The sequence below is a fragment of the Phoca vitulina genome, unplaced genomic scaffold, assembly GCF_004348235.1.
Source record: "Phoca vitulina isolate PV1807 unplaced genomic scaffold, GSC_HSeal_1.0 scaffold5, whole genome shotgun sequence".
NCBI lineage: Eukaryota > Metazoa > Chordata > Mammalia > Carnivora > Phocidae > Phoca > Phoca vitulina.
The window spans coordinates 74,493,071-74,507,722 of record NW_022589708.1 but is presented as its reverse complement, the minus strand read 5'-3'; the positions used below and the strand labels follow the sequence as shown (position 1 = coordinate 74,507,722).

General features: G+C 44.8%; 2 protein-coding genes across 6 annotated transcripts in view; one reads left to right on the top strand and one right to left on the bottom strand.

The window, feature by feature from the left end:
• The window catches only part of LOC116631775 (phospholipid-transporting ATPase IB), a 590,846-nt gene that overhangs the window by 519,134 nt on the left and 57,060 nt on the right, over positions 1 to 14,652 (top strand). The window lies entirely within an intron of this gene.
• On the bottom strand, positions 9,604 to 10,542 carry LOC116631776 (guanine nucleotide-binding protein G(I)/G(S)/G(O) subunit gamma-5-like). The gene has a single exon (XM_032403321.1). The coding sequence runs from the start codon at positions 10,111 to 10,113 to the stop codon at positions 9,907 to 9,909; it is 207 nt and encodes a 68-aa protein (XP_032259212.1). The 5' UTR covers positions 10,114 to 10,542; the 3' UTR covers positions 9,604 to 9,906.

Genomic DNA, 14,652 nt, shown 5'->3' with positions numbered 1-14,652 from the left:
AGGTTAAAGTCCCCTACTACTATTGTATGATTATCAATTAGTTCTTTTATGTTTGTTTTTAATTGCTTTATAGATTTGGGTGCTTCTATGTTAGGAGCATAAATATTTACAATTGTTATATCTTCTTGTTGGATTGTTCCCTTTATTATTATATAGTGTTATTCTTTGACTTTTGTTACAGTCTTTGTTCTAAAGTCTATTTTGTCCACTGTAAGTATTGCTACGCTGATTTCTTTTGATAATTCATTTGCATGATAGATGTTTCTCCATTCCCTCACTTTCAGTATGCAGGTGTCTTTAGGTCTGAAATGAGTCTCTTGGAGGCAGCATATAGATGGGTCTTGTTTTTATATCCATTCTGACATCCTATGTCTTTTGATTGGAGTGTTTAGTCCATTTACATCCAGAGTAATTATTGATAGATATGTACTTATTGCCATTTTATTATTTGTTTTGTGGGTATTTCTGAGTATTTTCTCTGATCCTTTCTTTCTCTCTTTCATGGTTTGCTGAAATTCTTTAGCGATATATTTGGATTTCTTTCTCTTTATTCTTTGCATATTTATTAGTGGTTTTTTATTTGTGGTTACCATTAGGTTTGTATATAGCATCTTCTGCATATAGAAGTCTATATTAAGTTGATGGTCATTTGAGTTTGAACCCATTCTCTACTCTTGTACTCCCCACATTTTAGGTATATGGTGTCATATTTTGTATCCTTTTATTTTGTGAGTTCCTTGACTGATTTTTTACAAAAATACTAATTTTTTTAAAGATTTATTTATTTATTTCTTCCTTCCTTCCTTTCTTACTTATTTGTCAGAGAGAGAGCACAAGCAGGGGAAGTGGCAGGCAGAGGGAGAAGCAAGCTCCCTGCCGAGCAAGGAGCCCAATGCGGAACTGGATCCCAGGACCCTGGGATCATGATCTAAGCCAAAGGCAGACACATAACTGACTGAGCTACCCAGGCACACCCAGAAATACTCATTTGTACTGCTTTTATGTTTCCTACCTTCATACTGTCATTTTTGGCCTTTCTGTCCATTCAAAGAGACCGCTTCTAATATTTCACGCAGGGCTGATTTAATGGTCATGAACTCCTTTAGTTTCTGTTTGTCTGGGAAACTATTTCTCCTTCTATTCTGAATGATCGCCTGGCTGGATAGAGTATTCTTGGCTGCAAGTTTTTCCTATTCAGCACTCTGAATAGATCATGCCACTTCTGGCTTGCAAAGTTTCTGTTGAAAAATCTGCTGATAGCCTTATGGGGTTTCCTTTGTATGTAACTGTCTTTTTGCTGTGTTTAATATTTTTTATCACTATATTTTGCCATTTTAATTACACTGTGTCTTGGTGTGGATCTGCTTTTATTGATTCTGTTGGGAATTCTCTGTGCCTCCTGGGTCTGGATATCTGTTTCTTTCCACAGGTTAGGAAAGTTTTCAGTTACAATTTCTTCAAATAAATTCTCTGGCCCCTTTTATCTCTTCTTCTTCTTCTGGGACTCCTATAATATGAATCTTCATACATTTGGTGGAGTCACTGACTTCCCTAAGTCTATTCTCATTTGCATAATTCTTTTTTTCTCTTTTGTTCAGCTTGCTTACTTTCCACTACTTCATCTTCTAGGTCATTAATTGTTCTGCTTCCTCCAGCCTGCTGTTCCTTCCATCAAGTGTGTTTCTCGTTTCACTACTGAGCCCTTTATCCTCTCTGCTATGTTATTCCTTATCTCTGTGTTAATTGTCTCACTGATGTCCTCCACTCTTTCCTCAAGTCCAATGCTTTAAATTCTCCATCAGGCATGTTATTTATATCTGTTGCACTTAGGTCTCCACCCATGGCCTTTTCCTGTTCTTTCGTTTGAGACAAATCCCTTTCTCTTTTCATTTTGTCTAAGTCTCTGTGCCTATTTCTGTGTGTTAGGAAAGTCGGCTAAGTCTCCTGTTTTTGAGGGTAGTGGCTTTATGAAGAAGAGGTCCTGTAGTGCCCTGCTGTGTAGTGTCCCTTGTTCCCCAGGGCCTGGTGCTTCTGGGAGTGTCTCCAGTGTGTGCTGCGTGCACTCTGCTGTTGTGACCTGGCCACTTTATTCTTCAAGCTAGTCGTCTCCAGAGGCTCTCTTTGCCTGTTGTGGGCAGTATTTGGTCCCTGGCCTGATGTGGTATGTTTTGACTAGGTGTATTCTGGTCTGCTTGGGAAATGAGACCTGTCTTCACTGTCCCTGGAACTGAGGCCTTGCAAAACTCCCTGGTCAAGAGATGTGGTATTGGCTGGGTTTTAGGCTAGTCTTCTGGGGGAGGGCCCCCCACCATGCTGGGACTGAGGCAAGCATGACTGGGAGGGGGTATTCCACCAGAGTATAGTGAGAGTCAGCACTCTGCTGGTTCCTGCACGTGGCCCAGGGCTTATGCTGAGGGGTGAGGGAAGGAAATGGCATTGGCCAGTTCCTTTGTTCTCTGAGCAGTCTCTCCATGAATGCTTGTCTCTCTGGGATGTGCTCCAAGATGAGCGAATAATCTCCCCACTGTGTGCCCCAGGGGCTCTTCAGATCCCTGTTTCCAGTATGTCTGTGGGCTGTTGCCCTGCCTTCTCTCCAAGAGCAGCACAATGCCCTCTGAGCTCTCCCAGAACCAAGCCTGCTGATCTTTAAAACCCCAAGCTTTAAGCCCTGTTGGTTACAGGAACTCATGAAATTCCGGCCCTCTAGCTTTCCAAGCCAGTTGCTATGGGGATTCTTTTACCCCATGTGCTCATTCCCCTGTGGGCTAGTCTGTCTCTTGCCCTTCTCTGCAACTGTGCTTCCCTCCCCACCACAGTGGCCACAAGCTGTTTCTCTCCCAAGCCACATCTCTGCACTTCCTAGCTTCTTCAATGTGGCCTCTTCTCTACCTTTAGTTGTGGAGTTTGTCCTGCCAGTCTTCAGGTCAATTTCTGGGGTATTTAAGATGATTTCATAGTTATCTAGTTGTATTTGTGGGATGAGACAAACCTAGGGTCCTCCTACTCTGCCACCATCTTCCCCTATCCTCTTTTCTTGGTTTTAACGTGAAATGATCTATTTTTCAAATCTTTAGGTGAGATTGAAGATCTAGGATGATGTATCTTGTTTTCCCTGTGGTTTTTACTCTAATTTAGACTACATAAATCTTCCAGGTCATACTAGCATTTTTAAAGGTATTCTAAATGCACAAAGGAGTGATTAATGAGGACTTTTCAGTGAGATAAAATGTCTCATATTTAGGATATGTGTGTGAGAGTGCATACATTCTATTAATTATGCAGTTCCCATTGTCTACCTCTTCATTAATTTCAAGTACAAAATCTGGGGAGACAGTCCTTCCTAGGGTCACTCCTGTCAGGTCACGTGAGTGGCTGCCAGCCTTATGTACCCGTAAGGCCATCTTCTAGGGTAGAAGTTTTTATCATCACCTGAAACAATGATTTTATGTTTTTGGTTTGTGGTTCCTGCCACCAAGGAGCCTACAGAAAAACCTAAAGGCCAACAGGATCTCCAGGATCTTCCAGCTCTGAATTCCTTGCCATTTGCACTAAGGATAAAGATGGTTGTGGGCTGCTTATTCTATAGCAGTTCAATTCTGTGTGACTGGGGAGACCTCACTCACTCCTTAGCCCTGTGGAAGTGGCTTAGGCTCTTTGACAGAGTCTGGGTTGGGAATTTTCCCCCAGCTTCCTGGGCCAGGACTCAGGCAGGCACCATAGTTAGCCTTCTGACATGCACCCACCTGGAGAACATTTTTCATGAACAATTAGCAGCTATTCTTTTTTATACTCAGGCACAAAGTTATGAGTGGACATCTTTCATCATTACAGAGCGACAGCTGAGTCTGTGCTCTGAGTGGTGTTCTGTAGAGATAAGAGCAGTGCTTGGCCTGTATAATGATGGGAAGTTCACCTTGATCAGTTAAAAATAGAAGGCACCCTATCGGCAGTAAGCACAAGTGAGCAGTGCTTATAGCTGAGCAGAAAGAATAGAATTTGGCTATTTCACTCTTTAGCTGTTTTCACTGTGAACACTTGCCACCCGTCACCAATAAGCAACCTATTTGCAATAGAATTTGGGAATTCTGCATCATGCAGCTCAACCTGTCCACCCACCAGAGAGCAGTGGCGGGTAAACCTCCTGATAGCTGGAGCAGAATCTCATCACCCAGCTCGCCCTCAAAGCTGACTCAGGAATCACTCTGCATCACTACTGGCCACTTTTGGGATATCCAAGTAAGATTTGGGCTTCTATCAATAGCACAGAAAAATTAGGTAGTTATAGGAATGTGTATAGTACTTACCACGTGCCAGGCACTTTTTATAGTGCTTTACATTTATAAATTCATTTAGGCCTCAGGGTATCCCTAATGAGGTAAGTATTCTATTTTTACCATCTTACAGAGGAAGAAACTGAGGCATGGTAGGTAAGTAAGAGTAAGTGTCAGAGGTGGGATTGGCGTTTTGGCAGGCTGGCTGTGCTTGTTATGGACTGAATGTTTGTGTACCCCCAAAATTCATATATTGAAGCCCTCACCATTAATGTAATGATATTTGGAGATGGGGCCTTTGAGAGGTGATTAGGTTTAGATGAGGTCATGTGCGGGGGTGGGGGCTCTCGTGATGGGAGCAGGGCCCTTGTAAGAGGAGGCGTCAGAGAGCTTGCTCCCTCTCTCTCCCCCTCCCTCCTTGCATGCGTGTGTATGTACACACACACACACACACACACACACACACGTCATGTGAGCACAGCGAGAAGGCAGCCTTCTATGGGCCAGGAAGAGAGCTTTCACAAGAAACCAGCCACACTGGCACCCATGTCCCAGATGTCCAGCCTCCGGAACTATGAGGACACACGTCTGTGGTCTGGGCCCACAGTCGCTGGCACGCTGTTATGGCGGCTCAAGCTGACAGACAGTGCTCTTGAAGACTATGCAGTCCAGCCCCCCACAGGAGCCCTCACAGCCCCTCAGCTTTTCAAGAAACACCTGCTGCTTGCTCTTTTTGGTCTTTCAGATGCCCTTTTTCAGCAGTGCCTCTGCCAGGCTCTTGATTCGAGACCTTGATTTCATCCACCTCTGTGGGAGGAGCAGTGAGTGAAACACCTCCTTATTCTACCATAGGAAGAATAGGCTGCACCCCAAGGGTGTGTATTCTGACACCATAGCAGACAAGGAATGAATGAAGCGAAAGAAGCACTTCTCTGTTCCAGAGCCCTGGGCTCTGTGGGGGCAGGAGGGCAGCTTTAGCTGTACCTGGAGCCAGTCCCTGTGTCTCTGAACCTTCTAGAGTCAGGGGCCAGCTAGTCATAATCATCTCTCTTCTAGGGGCTCGTCCCTCAGATGGTGAATTGGTGAGATGCGCCATCTTTATTCGTATCTGTCCTAAACACTGCGCTTTAACGTTGAACCTAATGTTCTAAATTACCATAGTTGTTGCAACTGTGAGGCTAATATTTCTCTCAGGAAAATGGATAACTTTCTGTGACCCTTTTGGCTTTCTGTGCAACCACACAAGAATCGCAATCTAGAAATAGTAATTTTTGTAATTGTTTATACACGCATAAAATAAACACTGTGCCGCAGACACTCAGGCCCACAGCATAATTTCTGGAAGCCAGCAGGCCCACCTCTATGGGAGGAGAGTCAGAGCTGGGACCATGGTGTCCCCGCAGCCCTCCCCAACCCCCTGCAGGACAACTGCCCCAAGACACCGAAGACAGAGGCTACATGTATGTCTTCAGTGAATGTCCCTTCTTTTGTTCTTGAAGGTAGAAGAGAGTACAGACTGCATATTTTTAAAATTATACACAACCAGGGGTGCCTGGGTGGCTCAGTCGTTAAGTGTCTGCCTTCGGCTTGGGTCCTGGGATCGAGCCCCGCATCGGGCTCCCTGCTCCACGGGGAGCCTGCTTCTCCCTCTCCCACTCCCTCTGCTTGTGTTCTCTCTTGCTGTGTCTCTCTGTCAAAATAAATAAATAAAGTCTTTAAAAAAAAAATTATACACAACCAGTTTTAAACCTGACCTCTTCTTACCTTGGACGTGAGTCCCACACTTCTGAGCAGCAATAGCCGATTTCCTTGCCTTAATTTCATGTACCAGGCCCTGTGAAGGGTGGTAAGAATTGTCTTCTCATCCAAAAAACCAACTCAGGAAATCAATGGTCTCTAAAATGGGGTGCTGGGACACCTGGGTGGCTCAGTTGGTTAAGCATCTGCCTTCGGCTCGGGTCATGGTCCCAGGGTCCTGGGATCGAGTCCCGCATCGAGCTCCCCGCCTCTTCCTCTGCCTGCGCCTCTCTCTCTCTCGCTGTCTCTCTCTCTGACAAATAAATAAATAATCTTTAAAAAAAATAAAATAAAATGGGGTGCTAAAGAGCAAAAGAGGAAATCAAAATGACCTGGAAAAGGACAAGTTAATAATCCAAGGGATGTCAAGCCTCACCTTTCTCTCTTTCCCAAACAGCCTGTTTGGGAAAATTGGGAGATGGTGTTTCCTCACCAGGTGGGGAATAAATAAGAGTTTAAATGTTGCCAAAAGTTTTTTAAAAATCACCCCATTCTACATGCCCTGAAATAAGCATGCCCTCTCTTGGGTGGGGGTGGAGTGTGGTCAGGGGAGTCTGTGTTGGCTTCCGAGTTTTCTTTCTGGAGCTTTTAACTTTGTCACAGCTGCCCCTCCAGTCAGTGGGGAAAGGCCCCCAGTCCTGTGGCTTCTGTCATAAGTAGTTCACATGATGATGATAATGTTTGTCAGAGTAGACCCCATAGGCACAATGTCATTACCACAATGAGCCTCTAAGCCACTTGAACGGCTCAAATAGAAATTACTGACAATACCAAATATGGTGAACACGTGGAACAGTAGGAATGCTCATCCATTCACTTCACTCATACAACTGTCTCAGTGGACACTTGGGCCATCTCTTAAAGGGTAATCATATACAAGCCCACCTTCTGTGATGCTTCACAGGTACTGCACCTTTTACAAACTGAAGGTCTGTGACGACCCTGCCTGGAGTAAGCCCATGGGCGCCATTTTTCCAACAACAGCTGCTTATTTGGTGTCTGTCTGTGTCACATTTTCGTAATTCTCACAATATTCCAAACTTTTTTGTCGTGATTACATTTGTTATGGGGATCTGTGGTCTGTGATCTTTGATGTTACTCTTGTAATTTTGGGGGGCACCACAACCCACACCCATGTAAGACCAGGAACTTAATCCATAAATCTGACTGCTCTCTCAACCAAATGTTCCCCTGTCTCTCTTCCTCTCCTTGGGGGTCTCCCTGTTCCCCGAGACACAATATTGAAATTAGGCAAATGAATAACCCTACAATGGCCTCTAAGTGTTCAGGTGAAAGGAAGATTGGCACATGTCTCTCCCTTTAAATCAAAACCTAGACTATGATTAAGCTTAGTGAGGAAGGCATGCCAAAAGCTGAGCCAGGCCAAAAAGTAGCCCTTTTGCACCAAACAGACAAGCTGTGAATGCAAAGAAAATGTTCTGGAAGGGAGGTAAAAGTGCAACTCCAGTGAACACGCAAATGATAAGAAAGTGAAACGGCCTTATTGCAGATATGGAGTAGTTTTGAGTGGTCTGGGCGGAAGATGAAACCAGCCACAACATTCTCAAGGCAGAGGCTAATCCAGAGCAAGCTCCTAATTCTCTTCAATTTAGGAAGGCTGAGAGAGGTGAGGAAGCTGCAGAAGAGAAATTCGAAGCTAACAGAGGTTGGTTCATGAGGTTGAAGGAAAGAAGTCAGCTCCACAACAGAAAGCACAAGGTGAAGCAGCGAGGGCTGGTGGGGAAGCTACAGCAAGTTCTCCAGAAGGGCCAGCTGTGATAGCAATGCAGGTGGCTACACTCCATGACAGGTTTTCAGTGTAGACAAGAAGGCCTTCTATTGGAAGAAGATGCCATCGAGGACTTTCAGAGCTACAGAGAAGTCAGTGCCTGGCTTCTAAGCTCCAAAGGACAGGCTGACTCTCCTGTTAGGGACTAATGTAGCTGGTGACTTGAAGTCAGCGAAGTGCTCACTGGCCATTCTGAAAATCTTAGGGCCCTTCAGAATGATGCTTAATCCACTGTGCCCATGCTTTATAAATGGAAAAAGAAAGCCTGTCGGACAGCACGTCTGATAGTGCATCTCTTTACAACATGGTTTACTGAATATTTTAAAACCACTGTTGAGACCTAGTGCTCAGAAAAAAAGATTCTTATCAAAATTTTGCTGCTCATTGACAGTGCACCCAGTCATCCAAGAGCTCCAATAGAGATGTGCAATGAGATGAATGTTGTTTTCATGCCCGCTGACACAGTATTGATATGGCAGCTCACAGATCAGAGAATAATTTCAACTCTCAAGTCTTATTATTGAAGAAATACATTTTGAAAGGCTCTCACTGCCATAGAAAGTGATTCCTCTGATGGGTCTGGGCAAAGTCAATTGAAAACCTTCTGGAAAGGATTCACCATTCTAGATGCCTTTAAGAACATTCATGATTCATGGGAAGAGGTCAAAATCTCCACATTCACAGGAGTTTGGGAGAGGTTGGTTCCCACCCACACGGAGGACTTGGAGGGGTTCAGGACATCAGTGGGGGCAGTCACTGCAGAGGTGGTGGAAACAGCAAGAGAACTGGACATAGAAGTGGGGCCTGAAGATGGGACCGCATTGCTGCAATCTCATGATCAAACCTGAACGGTTAAGGAGCTGCTTCTCGTGGATGAGCAGAGAAAGTGGTTTCTTGCGATGGAATCTGCTCCTGGTGGAGATGCCGTGAAGACTGTTGAAATGACAACAAAGGATTTAGAATCTTTCATCAACTTAGCTGATAAATCAGCAGCAGGGTTTGAGAGGATTGACTTCAGTTTTGGAAGAAGTTCCACTGTGAGTGAAATGCTATCAAACAGCATCACACACTACAGAGAAATTGTTCAGGAAAGGAAGAGTCACTCAATGCAGCAAACTTCCCTGTTGTCTTCTAAGAAACTCTTCCAGCTGCCCCAGCCTTCAGCAGCCACCACCCTGGTCGGTCAGCAGCCGCCTACTCGGAGGCGAGCCCCTCCGCCAGCAAAAAGATTACAACTTGCTGGAAGCTCAGATCAGTTATCATTTCTTAGCAATAAAAAGTATTTTTAAATTGAGGTATGTGCATTGTTTTTTAAGACATAATGCTATTGTACACTTAATGGACTACAATAAGTGTATACATAACTTTTATATACACTGGGAAACCAGTTTCATTTGACTTGCTTTATTGCGATACTTGCTTTATGGAAGTGGTCTGGAACTGAACCCACAATATCTCTGAGGTCTGCCTTCACTTTCCATATAACAGAGCAACCCCACTCCCAAGTGTGTACCCCACAGAAACAGAAATATGTACACAAAATGACTTGTACAAACATGTGGAGAGCAGCCTTATTCTTAATAATAGCCCCAAACTGGAAAGAACCCAAATGTTCATTCATAGGAGACTGGTTAAACAAATTGTGATATATTCACATGACAGAATACTACTCAAAAAAATTTTTAAAAAGCGAGTTATAGGTACATGCAAGAACATGGATGAATCTCAAGGCATCATGTTGGGTGAAAGAAGCCAGATTCGAAAATACGAATACTTTCCCATTTAGATGAAATTCTTTTTTTTTTTTTTACACTAAGTATTTTATTGTATGCTGCTGCCAGTGTATATAAAATAATTACCTTTGTGAAATAGAAATTTATGAAAATTCAGAGAGGTAGATGTTAAGGACTGACAAAAGTAGAAGTTTATATAGTATGGCACGTGTTATAGGGATAATAAACTTTTGTACAGGCTTCAAATTTAGTTCTCCTTTGAATATTCACTGGTTCATGAAAAGTGGTTTAGAAAACCATCCAAAGATTCATTTTGCTATAAAAAGGAACAGACTTTTTGGGGTCTGAAGGGATTCGTACTTGAAGATACACCAGTTAGCAGGGGGTCGTGTTGGGCATTCTGCAGACAGAATTGTTTCAAATCTGCAGCTGCCTGGGAAACCTTCACGCGGTTGAGCCCGGCTTCCAGCCTGAGCTGTTGAACCACTTTATTCATAGCGGCCGCGCTGGAGGAACCAGACATGGCGCTCTCAAGAGCGGGCAGATTTGTCCGTGTGTGGATCAGTCAGTTCGTGGGTCCACGGGGCCAGATGAAATTCTAAAATAGGCAAAACTTAGTGCCAAGCCTGGGCAGGCATTGCGTGTTCCATTTATGCACACAGATGCAGTTGTACAGATGGAGACGATTGTCACAACTCTCTGAACTAAATCCTTAAGATTTGTGCATTTGAGTGTATTTAAGTTATAACCCCCCTGAAAGCATTCCTTTATCTTCCTGGAGGGTGAATCTACTTTCTCAAGAGCATAAGGGGATGCTTTTGAAAAACCCATATCATGACTATGTTAATCATCCACCACTAACTTTTCAGAGTTTCAAAATAGCAGTATCCTTTGATAAGGCAATCTTATGCTTCGGTGACAAAATAATAATTATAATATAATAATAATAATGAAGCCCACTGTCAAAAAGAGAGTGTTAGTTATATGTTCTGTTTTGAATGACCCTACATTTGTAGGAATGATATTTTTAGGTGGTTGCTTATTCTCTCCTGCCATCAGGGGCAGATCAGAGGGAGGCTGAGGCAGCAGATTTTTGGGCTGGAGGTTATGGCTTCAAATCCCCTTTTGTGCAGGTGGACCTGGAAGTACCACTGGATTGGCAGTTAAATATCAGGATCAGGCATGTGGGGAAGTTTGAGTTAGCACAGGTATGGAGGTACTTCTAGGATCACTTGGTGGTTTTTCTAAAAATGCATTTGCAATTACAGAGTGCTTGGTAGGGTAATCTTCAGGGGATGTTCCATGGAAGACAACTGAGAGATGTCTTCCCCTTTTCAGTACATCTAAGCTTAAAATTCGCACCAGGTTGTTGGCATCTTATACAGGGGATGAGTGGGGCATGCACGATTTCAGGAAAGGAACCCTATTTCAGAATTCGCATCCTCCCTCCTGTGGCAAGTGAATGCGGTCCCACTCAGTCCTTTATGGGGCCACGGGAAATTCTTTCCCGCTGCACTGCGGAGTCCACACCTGTCTGGGTTCCGCATGCTCCGAGAATTCCCTGTGGAGGGTGGATTTGTGCAGCCACCTGCCTCCCAGCCCAGGCTTGGGAGGGGTGTGCAGCTCCCAAACATGTCCACTGTTGTACGGTCGCCCAGAGCAAATAGCGTTCAAACATACACTGCCGCCCTTCTGAAAAGGGCTCCTGAAGGGAGAAAAGCAGATTGAACTTCTGCACCGTCATGGAAAACAAGGTTTTCAAAAAGTCAGAGCTCACAAGCAAAACTGGGGCTCCCTTGGCCTTTGAATGGAAGAAAAAAAAAATAAAGCAAGAGTCAAAAGAGGAGCTAGGGATTGCAAGGACAACTGTTCTACCAGGCTGACGGGCCTTAAGGTTTGGATAAATTTTGTTGTTGTTGTGGCCCGGTGGGGGTGCAGGGATTGGGGTGGCTTTTCTTTGGTTCTGTTTTTGTGACATTGCAAGCTGTTCAGATTTTCTTTTACTTCCATTTTGAATTTGGTGCCCTGGCTTTCTGGTGTTAAGTCAAAGTCAGACTCGTGCCTGGAGCATGGTACCCTGTCTACACTTGAAAATGCTCTCTCCTGCCCTGGGACAGGCTGGCAGGGGAAGAAGGAAGCTCCTCATTGCTCATGCTGGGGAGAGGGAGGAGGGTTTGGGGCCAAGCAACGTGTGTTTGAATCTGGCAGCAAGTCCTAGGCGGGGGGAGAGTTGCAGACTTAAATTTTCTTCTGTGAAATGGGAACATGTGAAGGATTAAATGGGAAGGCCTGGCACTTAGCGATGCGCAGAGAAATCCTAGTTCCTTCTCCAGGGCAGCTAAGCTGTCCCCTTCTCCACTGTCAGCATTGTTTCCCCTGCGCCCCACACTGGGAGCGCAAACTGCCCTTACCTGGCTCTGGTTACTTCTGCTTCCCTTTTAAAACTTCCTGGGCGCCTGGGTGGCTCAGTCGGTGAAGCATCTGCCTTGGGCTCAGGTCATGATCTCGGAGTCCTTGGATCGAGTCCCGCATCGGGCTCCCTGCTTAGCGGGGAGTCTGCTTCTCCCTCTCCCTCTGTGCTCTCTTTCTCTCAAAAATAAATAAATAAAATCTTAAAACACACACACACACACACACACACACACACACAAAAACTTCTCATCTATCACCACTTTCTTGGGTGGCTAGACCTGGGCTCCTTGGGGGGCGGGTGTGTGATGAGTAGTACGCTGTAGCAAATGAATGTACTAATCCCTGATCACTCCCATCATGGGTGTCCCTGGTTAATACTCTTGGTCTAACTCCACAGCTGTGCTGGGCAGCTCATTACAATCAGTCAAGCCTCCAGTCCCATCAGGGCTCTCACCTGTTTGTGCCCTAATGTGTCAACTCAGTTCACCCACCTATGCCTCAGTTTACCTGCAGTGGGTTCCTATGTATTTGGCACCTGAGTGGTTCAGGTCGGTGCTAGTAAAGATATGTTAACTGAGGGGTGCATTCTTCCCAATAGACAGCACATCAAAAGGATGCTTTTAAAACCTCATTCAACAGTATTTAGGAGGGGTGAGGGCAGAGGGTAATTTAAGTCACCCAGCCCAGCTCAGTAAACATTTTTTTTTTTTTTGCTATGCTAAGAGAACAAGAAAAATGTAATTAAATTTAAATAACGAAAGCTGTGGCCTTAGAGAAGCTTTTAGGACTTTGGAGCTCAGTCATTCTGTAAAAATATGTAGAAACCCTTCTGGAGACACACCTTTAGGTTATATACATGAAATCTTCCCAGCTTCTAGTTTTAAAAACCAACAACAAAACAATATTGCACACTTCTATCTAACTTTTGTTCATTTGAGAGGGGGCTTCCTATTTCCAACAGGGCAGTGCAAAGTTCATTGTCCTGACTTCCCTCAGCAACTAAAATTCTTAGTTTCATAATCTGTTTTAAATAGTACCTTGTTGTTGTAAAATGTTAGTTTTAAATGACCCTATGCTTTGATAAATATACCTGGCAGATGATCCAGGATGTAACCCTGTAAGTATAGCTTGAAGGAGTCCACCTTCCGGGGCCATGCCCCACCCTAAGCATGCAGAGTGGAGAGCAAACCCCAACGAGCCAGCTCAGCACTGGGACTGGACTGGCCACACGGTCAGGCCCAGAGGCAAGAGGGCTGTCGCGGGGAGGCTGGACTTGCCGAGGGAGCTGGCTAATCCGCTCCTTCCTGAAGTGCGCTCGGGGGATGGAGGGTGGGCTTGAGTTAAGTGTTTCTTTCATATGAGGAAGACGTGTTTTCTGTAGGAAAAAAGAGGAAATTGAGATAGCCAAAGAGATATGCAAACAATAATCAGCAGTCATACTCCTTCTGCTTGCTGTTCCATGCATTATTCCTAAACATGTAAGCACGCACATATGAAAGGGGGTAGTAGTCTGAAGTCCAGCGAGGCCGGGACCACTCACTGTTTTTGAAGTCCCAGAATGTGTCTGTGAAAGGTGAGGAAATCCTAAAGCAGGACTTACAAAAATTAGAGTCTATATTGATATATATATATATATAGATATGTGTATAATGCTTAACACTTAAAGACACGATAGGGGCGCCTGGGTGGCTCAGTCGTTAAGCGTCTGCCTTCGGCTCAGGTCATAGTCCCGGGGTCCTGGGATCGAGTCCCACATTGGGCTCCCTGCTCCGAGGGAAGCCTGCTTCTCCCTCTCCCACTCCCCCTGCTTGTGTTCCTGCTCTCGCTATCTCTCTCTCTGTCAAATAAATAAATAAAATCTTTAAAAAAAAAAAAAAAAGACACGGTAACTTGCAGTGGACTGCATCAGGACATGGCATCTCAAGTTCAATTTCGAGATTTGGCCTAATTATGCTGTTTCTCCCACCCCCCACCCCCTTGCCATGGTAGGTCTGTTGTAAGCGGTGTCAGGACCTAGAGCTTTCCTTAGCAGGATAACATGATCTTTCTCTTTGTCAACAAATATAATTCTCGATCACTTCCATTGCTGTACAGAGGCCCATTGTGTGTACGTCCCACCGTAGAGTTAAGTCCTGTTCTTGGACATTTCTTTCTTTCTTTCTTTGGTAGCAGCACTACGTGGATATTCTTGTACTAGCTACTTCTGATGTTTTCTTACTTCCTTAGGATGAACTTGGAGAGATACATTTGATGGGGCACAATGTACTCACATAGTTTTGAGGTTCAAAACTATTCTTTCAGAAAGCTGGCACTCTTGTTTTAGAAAATGAAAGCAGGTCCTCTGATGCCAGGGTGGAGTTCGGCTCTACCCCAGACCTCACTGCTTCTCAGATTCATTGTCGTCAAGTTCCTAGTACCACACAGAGCGATGTGCCAGAGTTCAGAGGCAAGACAGGCGTAGTCAGGCATGGGCTTTGCCAGGGCTGCCAGAGATTCGGGGTGCAGACGGAGAAGCTGGGAGGACAGGCACAGAGACAGAAGCCCTTCTCAGGTGCAGTCAGATGGAGCAAGAAGGGCCTCAGTGGGAGTGGCCGGCCCCCCAGAACAGAATGAGTTGAAGCTTGTGTGCCACACTGGGGTCAGGGTGAAC

Bases quoted from the DNA above. Each gene is read 5' to 3' on its own strand.
- LOC116631776 (XM_032403321.1), bottom strand. From the start codon at position 10,113: ATGTCTGGTTCCTCCAGCGCGGCCGCTATGAATAAAGTGGTTCAACAG.